Raw genomic sequence first — 22,248 nt, 5'->3', positions numbered from 1 at the left:
CCTATTTCAACATTTTACAATAAACATTAAAAGGGAACAAGGGCTTTTGGATAGTTGGCTGGGTTATTTCTAAACCAGCTTCCATAAATGCCTCTCTTTTCTGGGACAGAGCTATTAAAACATTTCTAAGAAAAGGATATATATTCTTTGTAGACCTGCTAATCAAATGCTACTTCACTGCTAAGTCCTCATTTAGTCAAGTGAAAGAAAAAAACAGCATGTGTTTGTTTTATCCAGAGGTTGTAAAACAGCATGTGTGGTAATGTGACTACCAAAGGTATATGTATATGAACTTGCAAGTTTCATTTTGAGGCATTCCAAGTGGGTTCCAGTGTTTTACTCCTTTGGAAATTGAGCATGACTCTTGGCGTGCCATTAGACCCATATTATGCTTTTGACATTGCAGGTTTAGGCCTCGGGTTCTGTCATTAGCTGTTCTAAGCAGCAGCATTACAACAAAGTTAGTCTGCTTTTGAAACACTGTACGTTTAATTCTGCTCTTGTTTAATTAATGGTAATTCATATGTAAAGTAATTGTTTTTCTGTAGAAATATTAATGGAAAATCAGCAAACCAAAGACCAGGAAGGAACCAGACCACAAAACTTTAATAAAACACCACAAACTTCATCAGAATAAATACAAAAACTTGAAACCACCCTTTAAATACTTGTCATGTGCTAAAAATCATCCAGTGACAAAATACTTCAAATTAATTATTTAAATAGCCATTGTGATGTCATAACAATTTACAAATGCACTACAAAATTTTTTAACATTGCATATGTATAAAGACATAAAAATTTATATGTATAATAGTGAAATAATGACAGACTACTACACAATGCTTCATCAAATAAAGCCCATTTTGTGAACAGCTTGGCTCACTACATCAAAGCCTCTGTAACCGAAGAAAACACTTGATGTTAATAGTTTAATTTTGTCTTGGAGGGTAATCTGCTCTTAAAGCTATCTGCCATTTAGTTTCCCCACATTTTAATAAGGCTCTAAAATTACTTACCAAAGGACCACAAACTACTTTATCTAAGACAAAGAATGCAAATTTCTTAAAGTTGTTACATAATAAAACATGTAGTGCCAGTGCATTATTCTTGTCTTTGCTTCTCACTGCCAACACATGCTCATAAAGCCTTCTACTTAGTGACCTGATGGTCTTGCCAACATTAAAACAGGTACAGGAATTACATATTGCGAGATAAACAATACCCACAGAATTACATGTAAACCTGTCCTTTGCCCAAATAACTTTCTTGAAATGTTTCAACTCAACTGAATCTGAGTTGGCTATGTATCTAAATTGCCTGCAGTGATCATAAGCAAAAGTCCCAACAGGGTCTTTGACCCCATTGTGTGATGTCTTGTAAGTACTTTCAAGTATACTTCTTATGTTACATACCTTTTTATAAGTAAACAAAGGTTCATTACCCAGGACTTTCACCAATTTAGATCAGAATGTCCAAGCAACACCTTCCAGTTTTCCTTAACACGCCTAATAATGTCCATTCCACCTGAAATGGGCAATGGGAAGGCCAGCTCAAAAACCTTGTTGCTTTGATTCACTCTACTTGCAACACTGAAATTGAAATTCTTTGTCTTAGATAAAGTAGTTTGTGGTCCTTTTATAGGTAATTTTAGAGCCTTATTAGACTGTAGGGAAACTAAATGTCAGATAGCTTTAAGAGCAGATTACCCTCCAGGACTAAATAAAACTATTAACATTGTGTTTTCTTCAGTTACAGAGGCTTTGATGTAGTGTGCCAAGCTATTCACAAAATGGCCTTTATTTGATGAAACATTGTGTAGTAGTTTGTCATTATTTGACTATTATAAATATACATTTTTATGTTTTTATACATATGCAATGTTAAAAAATTTTGTAGTGTATTTTTAAATTTTCATGACATCACAAATGGCTATTTAAATAATTAATTTGAAGTATTTTGTCACTGGATGATTTTTAGCACATGACAAGTATTTAAAGGATGGTTTTAAGTTTTTGTATTTATTCTGATGAAGTTCGCGGTGTTTTATTAAACTAATGGAAGCTTATAAGTTTTGTGGCCCGGTTCCTTCCTGGTCTTTGGTTTGCTGCTTTTCCATTTTTACTTTGTTCTTTGGAGTTGTTTAGCCGCTTTTGTTTTTTTTTTTTCTGTAGAAATATTCTCTGCGTATTACACACTATTCAGTGGTGGAGCAGGAAGGAAGTTGTATTTAGACCACAGTAGTTGTTTTCTAAAGCAAAGTAAGCAACTCACTCCATAATCAACTTTTTTGGCATGGTTGAATTAATTTCTTATGTTTTTCATTTGATATGGTGATATTACTCTTACTGTGTTTACAGCATATATTACTAACTTCCAGTGTAAAAAGTTTTCATTTACAGTTATCTGCTTATGTTCCCTTTTATATATTCCCTGTTAAACATGCTTTTATTTACATCATGATAGACTATTGAAACTTTTACCACTTTTAGATTACATCAAGTGCAGTCTTCCTTTTAGAAGAAATGCACTTATAAAATACAGACAGATCAGTCCAGGGGTAAAAAAAAAGATTAAATGGGTGTTTCTGCGGTTCCTAGTATTAAATACATGCACAGTTATACAACATCTATTGCCTCCATTTCTGTTCTATATGGCATGTCTAACTACTGTTCAGCATAGCAATTAAATACATTTCTGATTCTTGGATTAAATATTAGACTAACAATAGGAAAGGCAGATGCATAACACACAGAAAGTAAATGGCGAATGTCAGACACGGCATCTAAAATTTTGCTCGATGTTGCTATCTGATATAACCAGATTGTACTGTCTATTCCAAAAATGGAAACATAGAGCACGACTAGAGTTACTACTGTCTTCGCTGCTTTACTCTCCACTGAACTCTCCTTACTGTGGTCTGAGCTTCTTATGCCTTTTACCTTCTTTCCATGCCTATATAATATTAACAAAATGTTGCTGCTGGCCACGGCCATAAGAGCCACAAATATCGTGTCACGAGTAAGAACACTGTATCCTATGGCTTCAAACAGTAGTGTGCTTGGATCGATCACAATGCAATATCCTAAATTTGTTGCATAGTCTGTGGCTGTGATGTTGAAACTAGAAATAGTTGAAAATGGTAGATTGACACTGAATAATGCGCTGAAGATGTAAAGCAAAGCAATAATTACTTTGAGATAATTTTGCATTTTGAGTTTGATTCTAACCCAGTTAACACTAGTGAAAATGGTCACACACTGAAAGCAACTGAGAAGACATGTCAGAACAATAGACAAGCACCTTGAAGCTCTAAATGTAAAGACAATAACCTTACATGCAGCATCACTGAAGGGATTTGCCATTCTAAACCAAAACATTGAATATGGAACCCCTTGTGTAAGAATCAGGAGCAAGCATGCCACTCCCAGGTTGCAAAGGATCAACTCTGGTTTCTTCAGCTTGCTATCCAGATATGAAATATATAAGAATATTACCAGGATATATATATTTCCAAGTATTCCAATGATGGTCATAAGAAAAAATATAATTCCTGTTTGCATTCGATTAGATTCCATTACATATTTCATTAAAATATACTTAATATGCAGAAGTAATCCAATGTTCCAGTTTTCTTAATATTGCAAATGCTGTCTTGTGAGAAAATCATTCATCTTGCCTGATGCTCTTACGAATTCATATGGTACTTGACTTTATACTGAGGATACATGTATGTCGATTCAGATGTAGCTCCCTGCTAAAAGCAATACAGCTATTTTAGAATCTTAGAAAAGTGACTTTGTAAGGCAGTAGCCCTAATCGGCAAATGAATCTATAAACAACAGTTAGCAGGATGTGTAAAATATTCATCACCTCATGTGGCCACAGCTTTTCTTTTTGGTAAATATTTTTAGCATTTTTAAAGTATAACATGGCATTTCATAGTGTCACAAAAGAAAAAAAAACAGATGAGGAAACATTGCTTTAACAGGCAAGTGTATGTAACTTTATGCAGCTTTCCTTATGTTAGTATTCATTAAATGCTGCAATAAAATTTGTTCATATCTAGCCATTAGAGCAAATAAATGATATTTTGTGCATCAGTAATTACAGGTTCATAGGTAAACACTAGGCTAGTTGCCATTGCAGGTCTTTTTGAAGCCTAGCCAATTTCCCTATTGTTGCTCTAATAAATGTATTCCATTTGGTGCTACGATTGACCTTACCCATCCCACGGATGATAATTGTATATTACCCCTAAAGACAATAACTGAGATAATACCATAGATAATTTCAGGGGACCCATGTATGGGATAAAGCATTTAGGAACCTGCTTTATCCATTAGAAGTATAGTGGTCAGTTCTGGCAAAACCTTTTGTTTACCCATCCCATAGCTCAATGTTGTACTCAAATATGAAGAGGGATGAGCTTTGCTTTATAAAAAATAACAAGTTTGTTCCAGAGCAGCGGTACCCTCTGTGAGATATACCTGTCCCTCAAAACCATTTTGATGTTGCAGAAGAGGTTTGGATCACTAGACAAAGTATCTCTGATGCTATTTGACTTGTTGATGTGTGGTAAATTCACCAGTATTGGGTTGGCAGATGCCTTGTATGCCTAACACAGAGATCATCTCTTACAAGTCTGTAGGATACAAAATATAGTGACAGGGCTTTGTGTGTGTCCATGTAGGACATATTGTTTAGGCCTTGTATCTTTTAAGTAAGATTGCTTTGTGGGCATTGCAGGAGTTGTATGTGTCTGGACAAATGCATGTCAAAGCGGGCATGATTCTCAATTATTGGCCTAATAAGGGCTGAATAAAGAGGGGGGCAATGACCTCTCTAGATTTACATGCAATCCTTTTGTTTATAAGCTGTGCATTATAGGACGTTCTTTTGACAATGGATACATGCTGGCTGAAAGTTAGGTTACTGTCTATGTAAGTTCCCAAATTCTGAACAACTGAGTCAACTCTTAGGGGCATATTGTCAATGGGGTAGTGCCATGGAGTTTACTACTTCCCAAAGCATACAATAATGCATTATTTTGGAATTTAGTTTCAGTCCATGATTTTTATGTCAGTTATTTTGGACAAACCTTCCTGCAGAATGGCTAAGTCATCTGGGGACTGACTGCTTCTAGCTTGCAGTTATCTAGAGACTTGGTCAGCCGGAACTATTTTGCTATTGGCTTTTACTTCAGAGAAGTAGATACCAAACTATAGAATCCTAACCCACAACCCTGGGGAGGGGGGGGGTGCTGGTGATTAGTTTCTTTGTGGAGGTAACTTATCCTGCTTTGATTTCCTGGGGCCTATTTGGGAGCCATTTGCCAATCCAATGGATAACATTCAAGGGCCAATTTAACAAAAATGCCAAAGGAGTCCAGCTTAGAAGTCAACAGTTAAGGGACCCATAGATGTAAATTTCTGGATCAAGAAGATTTGTAAAAAAAAAAAAAAAATGTCATTATCTTTATAACTGATATATCATAGGTTCATAGGTAGGTACTAGTCTATTGGCCCTAGGGCCTATATAAGCCTAGCCAAAGGTACCCTGGCTTTTGCCACCCAAGAAAATTATTTTTCTGTGCCACTGTCAAGCAGAGCCACAGAAGTAATCCCTGGGGTGAATTTCCTATCTCCCATCCAATCATCAAGATTTTTCTTGAAGAGTGCTAATGAGGAGCTTTGTTTGATTTAGATAGGTAGTTTGTTCCAGAGTATGGGAAGTCTCTGGGACAGGAATCTATCCCTCCAGCATGTTCTGTTTATTGTGGTGACAAGGTTTAGGTCCCTAGCGCGTGTAGCTCGTAGGGATTGGGATTTCTTTAAGTGGAGCATGTCTAAAACTTCTGGGTTTGACATAGCTTTGTGTGTTAGGCAGAGATCGCCTCTGAGTAGGCGAAATGCAACGGAGTAAAGCTGCAGTTTTTAAGATGGCCTGCATAGGGCATCTCCTTGAGGCTGATAATCCTCTTTGTGAGGTATTTCTGTGGCCTTTCCAGTTGTTGTAGATGTCTTGTGAGGTACATACCAAAAGGGGCATTGTACACTATAATGGGTCTAATGAATGATGAGTAGAGTTGAACAATTACCTCTTTTTTCCTGGATGAGAAACCTTTTGTGATGAGGTGTGCCACGTAGAAGGATTTCCTGACTACTGAGGCGATGTGATTATCAAAGGAGAGACTACTGTCCACCTGTGTCCCAAAGTCTCTTATCACACTTTCAGTGTTAATTAGACTATCACCTATGTGGTAGTTCATGGGTACTGCGTTTTTACCAAAAGGGATGACAATGCACTTTTTGGCATTGAGCTTGAAGCCATGGCTTTGACACCAGGCATCTGTCTCAGCGAGGCCCTTTTGTAGGATGTCCACATCTTTTAGAGTTTTGATTATGGCTCTTAGTTTGCAGTCATCTGTGAACTTCATTAGCCAAAGACCTGTGTTAGCCTGTACTTCAGAGAAGTAGATACCAAACAGGAGAGGTCCCAGGACTGAATCCTGTGTTACTCCACTTGTCACTGGTCTGAAGTCGGATTTGGAGTCTGCTACTTTCACAGTGTGGGTTCTGTCAGTGAGCCAGTTGGCAACCCATCTTGTGACATAGTGATTTATACCTAGTTTAGTGAGTTTATCTATAATTCCAGAGTGGGGGATGGTGTCGAAAGCCTTGGCGAGATCCAGATAGGCTGTGTGAACCACCTTGCCCTCATCTACGGCTTTGGTGACCGCTTCAAAGAAGTCTGTCAGGTTTAGGAGACATGATCTGCCTTTTACAAAACCAAACTGGGTGGGGTCCTGAGTTTGGAGATGACCAATGTCATTGTTTATAAGTTCCATGATGATAAATTTCATAGTCTTGCAGACCAGGCTCGTTAGGCTAATGGGGTGGTAGTTTCTGGGGTTTGTGGTGGCTCCCACTTTGTAAAGTGGGATAACTGTCACTGTGCGCCATTCAGTGGGCACATAGCCTGAGGTGAGGCTATGATTGAACATGGTACTTAGGTAGGTTGCCAGTTCGTTCTGTAGTTCATGTAGAACACAGCCTGGGATGTCATCAGGTCCCATGGATGCTGTGTTCTTGGCTTTGGATAGTGTGTTTTTTACCTGTGCAGCCGTGATTAGAGGAACTTTGCATTCTTCTGGTATAGAGATGGGCCCTTAAGGGGATGACAGGGGGGGTAAAGTGAACCTATCTGCCAGGATGTTGGCAATATCAGTTTGTTCTGTATATTTAGTGCCATTGTGCTGTAACTCAGAGCAGATCTGAGTGTTGCCATTGAGATTCTTGACATAGCTATAGAATGCTTTGTGGTTGTCTTTAGAGTCAGTGGCGATTTTGTTTTCATAACTAGCTTTGCAGGATTTTATGAGGGATCTCAGCTTCTTAATGAGGCTGATCGGGGAGTTCCTCCAATCATGGGATTTTACTCTTTTGCAACAGTTTCTTTCTTTTGTTGTAGAGTTTGTTTATGGCAGGGGACCACCAGATTGGCTTCCTTTTTTTGGAGGATAGCATCTTGGTTCTGTTAGGGATTGCATGATCCATGCACTCGTGTAAGTGCTTATAAAGTGCATTTGTGTAGGATTCAGCAGTCATACCTCTATTGTCCATCAGCATGGGTGTCGTGAAGTTTGCCACTTCTGTCTTAAGAAGCGTGAAGTTGGCTTTGGAGAAGTATTTTTTACTGTGGTTTCCCTAATGGGGGGGTGGGGGAGGGATGTAGATGTCTAGGGTAATTAGCTTGTGGTCGGATCTGACCAACGAGGAATTGACCTCTGGTGTGGAGCACCGGTTGCCCATGTTGGTAATAACCAGGTATAGGATATTGCTGCCCCTGGTGGGGGTGTGGATAAATTGATCCATGGCATTGGAATTTATGAATTCCAGAAAACGTTGAGGACAAGAGTTGGTACATGAGTAGTTTTCCCAGTTAATGGTAGGGTAGTTGAAATCACTCATTATTAGGGTGTTAGGTTGTACCCTAATATTTTCCAGTATTAAGAAATGAGGAGTGGGAATCCTGGGGCATGGTGTGGGATCTGTAGCAAGCTACAATTTGGATTGTGGTCTTGCCCAGAGTTAGTTGCACTTGGATAATCTCGGATGCATTATGCTGAGCAACTAGCCTGGAGGTGTGGATATCCTTAATGAATATGGACACACCTCCGCCTTTAGTGTTTTGGTTCAGGTTAGGTGGCCGACAGGTGTGGTATGAATTATATCCTGGTAATGCAGGGGTACTCTCTGGAGCCTTGAACCAGGTCTCTGTCACTGCACAGATGTTGATGTTCTCCATTTTAAGGAGTGCCTCAAGGGAGTGCAATTTGAGGTTTAGACTTCTAGCATTGAGTAGCAATACCCTCAGATTCTTCTTGCCTGTACCTGTTAGAGTGGTGAATTTGTCATTTGAACCTTGCCTAAAAAAGGCACTATAGGGGTGGCTAGAGCCTTAGCCAGTATCCAGAATCCCAGGGGCGACAGGTGCAGGCCATCTCTGGCAAAGCATTGTGGCCTGTCGATCATGTCATCCCAGGCAGACAGATACTGGATCCCCTTAGAATGACACCAGAAGCTCAGCCAATTGTTGAAGTCAATCATTTTGTCCTTGTACTGTGGTATCATTCTGGATGATGGCAGGATGCTACTCAAGGCTAGGGTCATACCTGCCTGGACTACAAGATTGGTCAGCTCCTCCATGTCCCTTTTCATGTAGTCCAAGGAGGTACGTCTCAGGTCATTCACACCAACATGGACAATGACAGAGTCATATTTGTACTTGTTATGGAGTGACCTGAGTGCATGCATTATGTGGTGGATCCTGGCACCAGACAGGCAGCTGACAGTAACTTTCTCCTTGTTTAGCCTGGTGAGTGAAACATCAGTGTGCCTGACTATAGAGTCACCTATGACTAGAGTTTTGGGTACGTTGTTATGCCTTATGGGCTTTGGTTGAGTGGCACACTGAATTTGTGGGCTATGTGTCATTTGGGTTGTGTTGGGGGGTGGAGGTTGCTTGTGTTTCTGCTTTGGAGGTCCCTGTTGCTCGGGCAGGTTTTTACTGAGAGCCTCCATGAATGTAGGTGTGTGTTTTGTGCTTCTATGTGTGTGTTTTGGTTGTGTAGGTTTTGAGGGGCTATGTGCTGAGTGTGGTGTGGTGCAAGTGTTTGCCTTCTCCTCTTGACTGTCTAGTCCAGTCTTGGGTGAAGAGAGCTTTGCTTCCAGTTTGGCTATATAAGTGCATCTCTCACGGGTTGTAGTGTTGGATGGTAGGAGGAGAGGGTTGTCTGTGTATATGAGGAAATTACTGCATTGCCCCAAGATGCCCAGATTTATCAGGTAGACAGGAGAAAACACCGGGAGCTGACCCTTAGACATGCCTGGATAGGTGCTTATTTGTTAAGTACTAGAAACTGTTTTCCTCTAGACAGTGAGGAAAGTTGACTGCTGTAGTAATTTGTAGCTTATTTAGTGCTTACAATAAGTTCTGAACAAGTGCTGAGCTCAAAGAAACAGACGAGTGCTGAAACAAAAAACTGCCAAGTTCTAAGAAACAAAATTAAGCTAGAAGGCTTCCCTCCAACACAGAAAGGCTTGGGGGACCTAGAAGCCTACAAATAGTCCTGGATACAGAAAATCTATATCCCGGCTAGACTACCCACAGGAAAGGCAGGAAACAAGCTTAGAAATATATATATATATTTTTTTTCAGTGGAAAGAGAGAAAGGAGTAGCAGAAACTAAGCTGACTGGCCTTCTCAAATGTTCTCACTGTATTGGGTAGAATGATGTAATGACATTAGACTGGGAGGAGGGTCCCAGATGAAATTTACACTAGGGGCAGGTAATTGCAAAGCCACCAACTATAAAAACACCATACCAATAGAGGGGGAGTGTGGGAAACAAATTGCAGAAATGTTTCTCACAGCAGAAAAGCAGCAGTGAGCCTTTAAATGAAAGCTTTAAACAGCTATCCTTTCAGCAAGTGCCATGTATGTTCCATCATTAACTGTTTGCGCTCGGGCTGCACTGAGTTTTTGTCCTGCTCCCCACCCCATTCCATTTAGTAACTACTTTTTGGAGCTCTGCAACTAAAGAACCCAGAAACTCTGCACTTTTCCAATTTTTAGAAACAAAATTTGGAGAGCATATGATGCAAGAACTATTAATTTCTTTAGTGATTTTTAGGAGGGCTAGGGGCTTGATGGCCAACACAGTGAAGAACAGACGGGGCATAAAGTGAATAATCCTCCCAGTAATCCCACAAAATTCTGAATGCAGTCTTCCCAGATGTGTCTGATCACAGGAAGTTATGTTTTTAGACAGTGTAGAGACCTGACTATGAGCTGTTAATGTGCTTTATCTCATAGTCTATGGTTTGACGTCTTCAGTCTCCATTTGATTACTGTGCGAATCTGAACAAGTCGCTTAACCAAACAGTGCTCACAGGGTGCTTGTGATAAAGACCATTGTGGATCAATGCTCTACCTCAGTTAACAAATACAAATGAAGTAGTAATCCTCAATGTTTTCAAACCTTCAGCAGATACAGAAAGGCACAGGAAACAGCTTACCAAGTCTGACCAGTGTGAAGTCATCTGCATAGCATATCTGGTGAGCTGTTAAAGCCACTTGCCCAGTTTATAGACATGCAAATTCTTGGTAGCCTGCTGGTGATGATCTGTAGGGAAGCCTTGTGCAATTTATAATATTTTACATTATTTTAGAAAAGGACACTGAATTAAAGTTATAAAAATGCACTGACTTCACACTGAGCATACCCTGTGCCACAGTTTTGCAGGAACTTGATCTGGAACCGTCTCATTGTTCTAGCCATACTTTGTAGTCTTTCTTTGTCCAACAAAGATGTCCCATCTTCATCACCCTGCTGGATAACCAGAGCATTTGGTATCTTATTCATGCACCTTCTAGGGAAACTGCTACTGAACAATGGCTTATGTAACCTTTCCAGCAACACCTGAAGAAGGGGAGTCGGTGCTTCCCATTCCCCCACCCTCAGATATGACACTTTCTGTATTACTTGGATACCACTTTCAGAACTGCCCAGAAGGGAAAATATTCATAGAATTATTTATTACATGTAGCTAATAAAATGCTTGGAGGTAAAACAGTAGGGAACAGAAAAATCTAGCATCCACATGGCTGTCATTCTAACTGTCTATAGGTGCACAATTTGGTCTTTTCTCTGACCAAGCCCACATTCTTCTTCCCTTTATTTCATTCACAATGGTTCCTGTCCTTGAGCATATGTATATATCATGAATTCTTACTATTGTAACTCCTGTACTGTACTTTTTACAGTTCTTTATATAGTTTTATAGGGAATGCAGAGGAAAAGTGCTCTAAAATTCCCCCATGTCACTCTCATAAGGTTGGTTATCTTACCTGACTAAAGCCCTCCTCTCTCTCTCTCCCCTTTCCTATACTACACTGGCCACATCAATCTGACTACCCAACTGTTCCCACTTCCTCCCTGTGCCCTGAAGTGTACTGCCCTCTTCCAGAGGTAGAGGTGTGGCACAGCTGCATATAAGGCAGGTTGCCAAGTAGCCTGATGTGGGCATCCTAAGCTAGTTCACTTAAAATGGTATCCTCCTGTCATTGCAGATTTTCCTGACTTGTGCTACAGTGCTCCTTTTCTGGTTGGTATAGTTGCATATCAGTGCTATATTTGCACTTGTTACTTGTTTGTTATTTACAGCAGTACTTGTATTTTTGTATTATAATGATCTTATCTTAGTCCCTTCTTACTGGCCTTTCCCATGTCAAAATGAAAAATCAAAAGAGGGTTGTATGGCACACAGCAATGTACTCTATACCAGTTGCATTATAAAGAAGTAATTTATTCACCAAAACAATAGAGTTTAACACAACATAAAAACCTGTAATGTTTTCATCTCTCAGTTGCCAAGACTCCATCAGAACTAATCAATCGTTTTTCAGTTGTGCACTTGCCTTGCTTCATTTAAAAAGTTTTAAATTGTTAATTTTGTAGAGTTTTAATTGCATTTACTGTTTAGGACTACACATGTGTGTTAGCCTTTTCTGTGTTTATTTACTGTATTATTGCATTATTTAGCTTGTTTTAACCAAATAAAAAATACTATCTTGTTTGCTCATTTCTCACCTTTCCTAGCCATTATAGTCCAGATTCCAGGCTTTGCTTGTCTCAGGACTTTATTTTCTGTGTTCAGAGCTATCCAGACCTTGCTGTGGTAGAGGGAAGTCCTACTGCCTACCAGTGGGACTGGTGAGCATTGTACTGCCTATCTAACGCTAGAGGAGTGGTTTCCAGCTCTGAAATCATAATTTTATTAACCTTTTTGGGCTGATTTCTATCCCTTTCAACTTTCTGGCGTAAAAACGCATGTATTTGTGCATTTTTTTGCATTGTGGGGCTACAGTTAAACTATTCCAGGTGCCAGAAAGTCTGCTTTTCAAATTTTCCCTTAGAACTAGCTGGTTTCTCAGTAGTAGCACTAAAATCTGAACACCTGTGACTAGCACTTGCTCTAGAACCTGCTGGAAAGCACTAGGAAGCCTGAAATGGATACAAGCATTCAACTCTCCTTGTCAATAAGGAGAAATTAATCGTAGGCACCAAACAGCCTATAATTGCAAAGTACCTTGCAAAGGTAAGGGAAAACAGCTCTTGTACTTTACAAAAAAACCCCACCTAAACAGGCATGTCCAAGGGTCAGCTTCCAGTGATTTCTCCTGTCTACCTGGTGAATCTGAGCATACTGGGGCAATGCGGCAACTACTTCATGTACACAGACAACTCTCTCCACCTACCACCCAACACTACAACCTGCGAGAGATGCACTTACATAGCCAAACTGGAAGCAAAGCTCTCTCCAGCCAAGATTGTGCTAGACAGTCAAGAGGTGGTTAACACCTGCACTACACCTCAAACAACACATAGTCCTTCAAAACCCAAACCATCAACACCCACACATAGCAACATTAAACCCACATATGCGGAGGCCCTTTTCATTAATCTGCCCAAGCAACAAGGACCTCCGAAGCGGAAATGCAAACAAACACCAGTCATAACCAAAGTGACACATAGCTAACAACGCCAGTGTGCCACCCAACAACAGCCCCTAAGGTAAGACAATGTACCCAACACGTTAGTCACAGTTGACTCTATAGTCAGACACACTGATGTCCCACTCACCAGGCTGAACAAGGAGAAAATTAAAGTCAGCTGCCTGTCAAGTGCCAGGATCCGTCACATAACACATGCACTCAAGTCACTCCACAACAAGTACAAATACGACTCTGTCATTGTCCATGTTGGAGTGAATGACTTGAGACGTACCTCCCTGGACTACATGAAAAGAAACATGAAAGAGCTCTCAGATCATGTGGCCCAGGCAGGTAGGACCCTACCCCTGAGTAGCATCCTGCCTTCACCCAGAATGATACCACAGTAAAAGGACAAAATGATTGACTTCAACAATTGGCTAAGCTTCTGGTGTGATTCAAAGGGGATCCAGTATCTGTCTGCCTGGGAAAACATGATCGACAAACCACGATGCTTTGCCAGAGATGGTCTGCACCTGTCACCCCTGGGATTCAGGTTGCTAGCTAAAGTTCTTGCCAGCCCTATAGTGCCTTTTTTAGGCAAGGTTCAAAGGACAAAACCACCACTGTAACAGATACAAGCATGCAAAATCTGAAGGTAATGCTACTCAATGCTAGAAGTCTAAACCTCAGAATGCACTCTCTCGAGGCACTCCTAAAAATGGAGAACATTGATATCTGTGCAGTAACTGAGACCTGGTTCAAGGCTCTAGAGAGCACCCCATGCAATACCAGGCTACAACTCTTACCACACTTTTCGGCCACCAAACCAAGACCGAAACACTAAAAGTGGAGGAGTGTCCGTATTCATCAAGGGTATTCACACCTCTAGGCTAGCTGCTCAACACAATGCATCTGAAATTCTCCAGGTGCAACTAACACTAGGTAAGACTGCAATCCAAATTATATCTTGCTACAGATCCCCCACCATGCCACAAGATTCTCACTACATATTTCTAAACATACTGGAAAATATTAAGATATAACCAAACACCCTAATACTGGGTGATTTCAACTACCTTGCCATTAACTGGGAAAACTACTTTGGTACCAACACCTTTTCCCAATGGTTCTTGGAATTCAGAAATTCCAACGCCCTGGATCAACTAATCCATTATCCCACCAGGGGCTTCCAATATCCTAGACTTGGTCATTACCAACATGGGAGATAGATGCTCCACAGCAGTGGTCATCCCCCCATTAGTCAGGTCTGACCATAAGCAAATCACCTTTGGCGTCCACATCCCACCCCCACTCCCCAGTAAGGAAATCTCTGTAAAAAACTTCTCCAAAGCAAACTTCATGCTACTCAAGTCAGAAGTGACAAACTTCATGACACCCATGCAGACAGGATCTGAAAGTTTGACTGCTGAATCCTACACTAAGGCACTGTACGAGCATATCCACTCGTGCATGAATCATGCCATCCCAAATAGAACCAAGATGCTCTCCTCCAAAAAAAGGAAGCCAATCTGGTGGCCCCTGCTATAAACAAACTATACAACAGAAGGAAGAAACTGTTGCAGAAAAGAGGAAAATCCCAGGATGCAAAAAACTTCCTTACCAGCCTCCGTAAGAAGCTGAGATGCCTCCTAAAGTCCTCAAAAGCTAGTTACAAGAATAAAATTGCCAAAGATTCCAAAGACAACTACAAGGCATTCTATAGTTATGTCAAAAATCTAAATGGCAATGCTCAGATCTGCTCTGAACTACACCAGAATGGCATTAAATATACTGATCTCAAGGATATTGCCAATATTCTGCCAGATCGATTTAATGCCAATTTCACCCCCTAAAGGGCCCATCTCAATAGCAAAAGATTGCCAAATTCCGGTAATCACGGCCACACAGGTAGAAACTGCACTCTCCAAAGCTAAGAATACAGCATCCATGGGACCAGATGACATCCCGGGCTGTGTACTACATGAACTACAAAATGAAACGGCACCTCACCTAAGTGTCATGTTTAATCATAGCCTCACCTCAGGCTTCGTGCCCACTGAGTGGTGCACAGCTACAGTTATCTCACTCCACAAGGGGGGATCCACTTGGATCCCGGGAACTACCGTCCCATTAGTCTAACGAGTCTGATCTGCAAGGGCATGGAGTGCATTATCATGGAACTTTAAACAAAGACATTGGCAACCTTCAAACAATGGATCCCACCCAGTTTGGGTTCATGAAGGGTCGATCTTGTCTCCTGAACCTGATTGACTTCCTTGAATCAGTCTCCAGAGCTGTGGACGAGGGTAAGGTGGTCCACACAGCCTATCTGGACCTTGCCAATGCTGTCGACACCATCCCCCACTCTGGAATAATACATAAACTTACTAAGCTGGGCATAAGTCCCTACATCACTCGATGGGTTGCCAACTGGCTAACTGACAGAACCCAGACTGTAAAAGTAGCAGACTCCAAATCCAGCTCCAGACAAGTGACAAGTGGAGTACCTCAGGGTTCAGTCCTGGGACTGCTCTTGTTTGGCATCTACTTCTCTGAAGTACAGGCCAACACTAAGGGACACTGGCTAACAAAGTTTGCAGATGATTGCAAACTGGGATCCATTATTGAATCCCCAAATGATGTGGATATTCTACAAAGGGGCCTTACAGAAACAGATGCTTGGTGTCAGAGCCATGGGCTCAAGCTTAATGCCAAGAAATGTATAGTTATCCCCTTTGGAAAAAACATGTACCCATGAATTAACACATAGATGGCAGTACACTAAACATCAAAAGTGTGATGAGAGACTTAGGGACACAGGTGGGCAGTGGTCTCACCTTCGAATAATCACATTGCCACAACAGTCAGGAAATCCTTCTATGTGGCACACCTCATCACTAAGGGCTTTTCATCCAGAAAAAAGGAGGTCATTGTCACACTGTACTCATCCTCATTAGAACCATTATAGAGTATAATGCCGCGTTTGGTATGTACCTCACAAGAGATCTGCAACAGCTGGAAAGGCCGCAGAAATACCTCAATAAAGAATCACAGGCCTAAAGCAGATGCCATATGTTGACCATTTAAAAAAAACTCTAGATATACTCTGTGGCATATCGTCTACTCAGAGGTGATCTCTACTTAACATACAAGGCCATGTCAAACCCTGAGCTATTGGACATGCTCCACTTAAAGAAATCCCAATCCTTCAGAGCCACATGCTCCAGGGATCTAAACCTTGTCATCAAAATGAACAAAACATGCTGGAGGGATATGTTCCTGACCCAGAGACTACTCTGGAATAGACTGCCCATACATGTCAAGCAGAGCGCCTCCTTGGCCCTCTTCAAAAAGAACCTTGACGATTGGATGGGAGATAGAAAATTCACCCAGGGGATCATGTCAGTCACCCTGCTAGACAGGGGTCCAGGGAAGTAAATATTGTGTGAAGAAATATCCAGGGAATTGTTATGGCTAGGCTTGTATAGGCCCTAGGGCCGATAGCCTAGTATCAACCTATAAAACTATGAACCTATTCCACACACACATTTCTCCTTAATATACTTTTCATAACCATGAGCTAATAAATTACCTAATTAATACAATAATTTAATTTAAAGAAGCATACTTACATTTCATTCTAAATTTATAAACTGTGAATGGTTTAAATAAATACAAGTTAAAACATGTATGGTAGTGTAAAAACATCTAATTCCAGAACAAAACTATAAACCCTCATTGACACAAAGGATGTCCATTCCAATCAAAAAAAATCATCAGCCAAATGCTGGTTTACCATTCAACAAACATTAACAATGTTAAAAACATTTGGCAGCATGTAAAACTGTAAGAACCAGTCATTGTGCCATCAGTCTGACACTGAATGATTATTTGTATATAAAAAAAAAGATACCCAAGTGAAGCCACAATTAAGTCAGTATACATTGTGAACATTCCACATACATATATATGTAAGAAGAAATCTCAGTTAAAAGTAAAAATAAGAAAAATATTATACATGCGAATATATGAAAAATCAAAATTTGTCGCACCTTAGCCGCTTTTAATTGTAAAATAGGTAAGATGGACACATTGTAATTTATACCAGGTAGGGTGGCAGTATGAGGCTTGAAAACATTATTTAGCCATATTCATCAACAGAAACCTCACACCTTTTTTTAATGAGCCAACTTGCATGTTCAAAGATCCATGGAATTTTTTTTATTGAGACTGATATATGATTTATGGAACAAGAATTTGGGATTTTTAATCCTTGACATCCTAGATGATCATTCAGTGTCAACTTTATGGCACATTGCTAAATTTGTTTAACGATTTGCTAACAGAGCCTAAGAGAGGAGTTGCAACAGCAAAAAACAAGTCATCAGAGGCACACTATAATCTTCTGGAAAGTGACTCAGTGAATGGCACAAAGAAACTATTGCAGGTTGCAAGCCAAAGACAGAAAGATAAAGATAGACACCATTCTACGGGATGCCAGCAACTACCTGCTCACCAGTCCACAGGACATCAAAAGCAGATGGAAGGAGTACTTCCAGCAGTTTCTAAATGTAGAAAACCCCATAGCGGCTGCACTGTCCCAGATACAGCCTATGATGAGAGAAGATGAGACACCCACCATAGAAGTAAGAACAGCACTAAGGAAAATGAAGTCTCGGAAAGCAGCAGGCTCATGATCAAGGCAGATATGATCTAGATGTTGAGTGAAACAGGGAAGAAATGGCTCCTAAGGGTACTCGAGGCAGTATGCAGAGAAAGGTATACCACAGATACTAGCGTCAGAACGCTGGGCAGTATAGAGGCATCAGCCTGCTATTGCACTGCATGAAAGTTCTGGAAAGGGTGAGTGATGAATGAATATGAAGAGCTGCAGAAAGTAAGATGGGAGATGAGCAGTTCTGATTCAGATCAGGATGCAGCACAACTCGCCCAATGCTTGTAGTGTGGCAGATTGTTAAAATGGTGGAATGAGGACTAAGTATATGACAAGGTCCCAAGAAAGTTAAGTTTAGCAGTCTTGTGATGATTTGACTTCCCAGAATTTGTGCAGGTTATGTACAAGGACCCAGTGACTCGAGTATGAACACTGTTTGGACTCAGAGGGGTTCCCAGTAGGAGTGGGTGTGCATCAGGATTCAGCTCCCAGCCCACTGTTTGTATTGGTGATGGACTACATTAGCAAACAGGTTGAAGGACATGGGTCAACAAAGCTCCTGTGGCATGACAGGCAGACTGTGAGCAAGAACTTCAGCCAAGGACAGAGGAATGGAGCACAGATAAACAGTTGTAATGGCAGCAAACGGAGAAAATCGGAAGGTGAGAGATTGTGATCGAAGAAAAGTAGTGGAATAAGTCAACAGCTTCAAGCATCTGGCAGAGGTTGAGGTGATCAAAGCTAGAATCACAGGGGCTTCAGGCAGTTGGCACAGAGTGTCAGGTGTAGTATATGACAGAAGAATGCCAAAGAAGTTGAAAAGTAAGGTGCACAAAACAGTGGTATGACCAGTACTACTACTATATGGTATGGGCAGTAAAGACAGAGCAATTGATGAAGATAGAGGTGATGGAGATGAAGTGCCTGTGATAGATAGGATGCACCTTGTGGCACAGATGACAAAATGAGGACATGAGAGCGGAAGCCAAAGTAGCTCCAACTGCAGGCAAGGTCAAAGAGAACAGATTATGGTAGTTCATCGCATGTGCAGAGAATCAGAAGACAATCTGATGAAGATTTGGGACAGGCAGGAAGAATGCAAGAGGAAATGAGGCATCCACAAAGAGACAGCTGGGTTTTGAGAGAAGACCTTTAAGACTCTGGCATGAGTGTTGAAGGTAGGAAGCTGCACCGACTCAGTAGTGATGATGACAGTTAATATGACACCCTGACCTCATGTAGAAAATGGAGACAAAAAGAGGGTTGATTAGCTCATGATGGTGAAAGTATATTAAGGGGAAACGAGCGTGGAATGACGAGCTCTGATGAAGTCTTGGCAACTTTGAGAGACAAAAGCACTATAGGTTTTTATTTGGTGTGAAACTCTGTGTTGGTGAATAAATTACTTCCCTTTAATGCAACTGGTATGGAGTATTTTGTGGTCTGTGTTGTGGCCCACTGAAGGCACATGATCTTAGTGTTTTCCTCTGTCTGGTTATCTGACTCATTCTACTGTTTACCTTGGAAGAGATGGCTGTAATGTAGACTTGTAAAAGGACTGGCCGACATCTTATTATGCTCATGAACTAGTCCTGGTGATTATTTGCTGCCCTTTTGCCCCCTGCTCCGCATCTCCTTGGCCATTGAGTTCCATCATCATTAAGACATTAGCTTGCTTACCAGCATCTAAGGACAGCAGGCATAGGAGGCATAAATGAGGAATCGTGCACCATTGTCCCGCAGACCATTAGGAGTTTTTATCCTGCTCATGGTGTCTCCCACAGTTTGCCAACATGTTTCACATGACAGTTGCTACATTAGTCAGTGCTGCTAACCTGCCTACTGTACCAGGCTGTAGGGTGATGTCTGTCAGCTCATGCCCTATCCTGCTTTCCTACATGGTGTGTGCAGCAGTTGTTCAGGCATTAATCCTGCAGTGACATTCATTAGCAACAAACATTCATTCCCCGGATGGATGAGCTGACATCAACCACAACTCCCACACCCTTTCCATGATCATTTCCTGCAGTGCTTGAATTACTAAATTAACCATTGCCTGAGTAAGTCATTTTACATGTACTCATGACTTTATCCCTCTGTGTCATGAATGTGCAGGAGTCGTTGACCACGTCCCATGTGTTTTAGTCATGTTCTGCCTAATCTTTTGTTTGTTTGTTATAATGTTTAATGCTCTATAGTAAATGTACTTTCAAGATGTAGGCATGCATTAATTAGTACACACACACTTTTTTGGATATAATCCACCTTTATCTTTTCAGTTATTGTAAGTAGTAAATTCATGCATTCTAATTTTGCTTAATAGACAGTTTCATGACTGAAATTCTTCTCAAACCAGTTCGGTAACCCATTTATCAATGGAATGCAAATTACAACTGGGGCATTATTCTCTTGTTAAGTCATGATGTGTTCTTACAGGAAAAACCTCTCTGAAATTTTGATATAATTGTTATTAGACTTTAAGTACAAAAGCCTAAAATGTATTAATGAAACTTAAGTTTGCAATTTATATTTGGTAAATATTTGAGAACTGTAAATGCTAGCTAGCTAGGGATAATGTGCGTTAAGAATGTTCCACCAAGAACCGAATGATAATACTAACCACAAAGAATAAGAATAGAATCACCGCTGAAGAAACACCCATCGGGACAACAGTTAAAAACTGAGTGCTTTTTTCCATTTATTGAATACAATGGAACTTCAGCAGATAACTTCATCATAAAACACAATAGTTTAACACCGTTCAACCAATCATATTCTCTTATCAGTTGTCAAAGCCTTAAAACAATTTATTTAAAGGTACTTTTAAAAGAAAACCGAAAAATTTGTTACTATATTTACATTTTCTAATATATAAAATATCAGTACATTATAAATAGTGAAGAATGTTTCTCCCCATGAAACCAGCTGATAAAAAATCGTTAGTTCAAATGTGAAAGTAGAAAGAGTAGCTAGCTGTTAATACTATATATCTATTAAATGCTATCATATATTTTGTCAGCTGTCAGTGCTAACACACTACTAATAGATATCCTGTCACTGATGCCTGGAAACTGTGTAGCATTTAATAAAATCTGCCAGTGTGTTTCTCTAAATTCAAGTTAAGACCAGTTACCTCCCCTGTTGTTTACTGCCACTTTTTCTATAACAAAAAACAATTTTATTAAATTTTGACAAGAAATTGTGTGCCTGTATAGAGCATTGGTGTTTCCCTTACTTATAATAGTGTATACATGTTGGTAAGTTCTTGTATTAAGTTGATTTTCTGTCTTGTCTATATAGAAGTCAGGACAGACAGTTCACTACATTAACACCACCCTTGGTGTTGCAATCAAATGCCCTGGAATAGGGAACACTTTGTTGTAATTTCATATTGTAAAGTTAGATTCATAAATGAAGCTACATTACTTAAGGGCTCCACATTTTTTCATTTTCCTTAATTTAGTGTGACGACCTTTACTCGTTTTTTTTTCAAAATTTTCACTTTTTTTTTTCCTTTTCTGTAAATGATTTTGGGGAATGGACCCAACTTATTGGTTAGCCCAAAAGCCTCCAAAACACCTCTTCAGTTTTTCTGTATGATCCTTGTCGAAAAAACATTGTGGCCGTATGTCAGGATGCAAGTCAGACCTGTATCTAAATAATTTTTCGTAGGTCTGAACTGGAAATCAGCTTGCCATAGTATAGGGGGATAGTCTGTATATTTGTCCCTTGACACTATATGTCCTTGTTCATTTAAGGAGGAGGTTGGGTACTTCCTTTGCCTAAACATACCCATCAAAATATACAGTTCATTAAGAAAGCATATGTCACCAGTTGTCAGTCCTGAAAAACTGATCATCTGTCCTTTGACAGGATTCCTTTTCTGCCACATGGGGTTTGTGTTGAATATAAATCTTCTCTCCCAAAGTCAAAGCACTATATTGGCAAATACTGGAGCTGCTGAAGCCCCCATTGCCAGCCGCTTTTTCTGTTTGAAGTATTCATCATTGAAAAAGGCAAAATTTGTTTTTCAGTACCATGTCCATGAGGGTGGATAACACATACATTGAGTCCTGTGTTAGTTTGGGGTGCACTATCAATACCTAAAGTACTGCATGCCTTCCTCATGGGGAATACTTAAAAATAAGTCCTTCACATCGATTGTGAGAAATACAGTTTTCTATTTGAACTCAATTTGTTAAACATTTCAACAGATGCCAAGAATCCTTGAGAATGTGTCCCTTGTCATAGAAAAAAACTCATTCAATTTTGCGTCTATAAATTTTGCTAGTGGCTCAGTTTTAGAGGCCTTAGCAGCAACTATTGGCCTCATTACAGTGGTCAGTGGTAGATTTATGGATGTTTGGGATTAAAAACTGAGATGGAGTCGAGGGTTAATTTTTCCCTCAGAAAATTAATTTCTTCTGGGTCAGTGATATTCTAGAAAACGTCCTTCCAATAAAAGGTCCACCCTGTAGTTAGCAATGTTAACTTCATTTAAAGAAGCTGGA

General features: G+C 40.2%; 1 protein-coding gene across 1 annotated transcript; it reads right to left on the bottom strand.

Annotated features, from left to right (window-relative positions):
* Nucleotides 1-2,666: 2,666 nt before the first annotated feature.
* LOC122805786 (olfactory receptor class A-like protein 1) lies at nt 2,667-3,365 on the bottom strand. The gene has a single exon (XM_044076053.1). It carries the CDS (start codon nt 3,363-3,365, stop codon nt 2,667-2,669), a length of 699 nt encoding a protein of 232 aa, XP_043931988.1.
* Between the last annotated feature and the right edge of the window lie 18,883 nt (nt 3,366-22,248).

Source organism: Protopterus annectens, chromosome 7.part0, assembly GCF_019279795.1.
Source record: "Protopterus annectens isolate FY-2018-M chromosome 7.part0, PAN1.0, whole genome shotgun sequence".
Lineage (NCBI taxonomy): Eukaryota > Metazoa > Chordata > Ceratodontiformes > Protopteridae > Protopterus > Protopterus annectens.
This window is presented reverse-complemented; position numbering and strand designations above follow the sequence as displayed.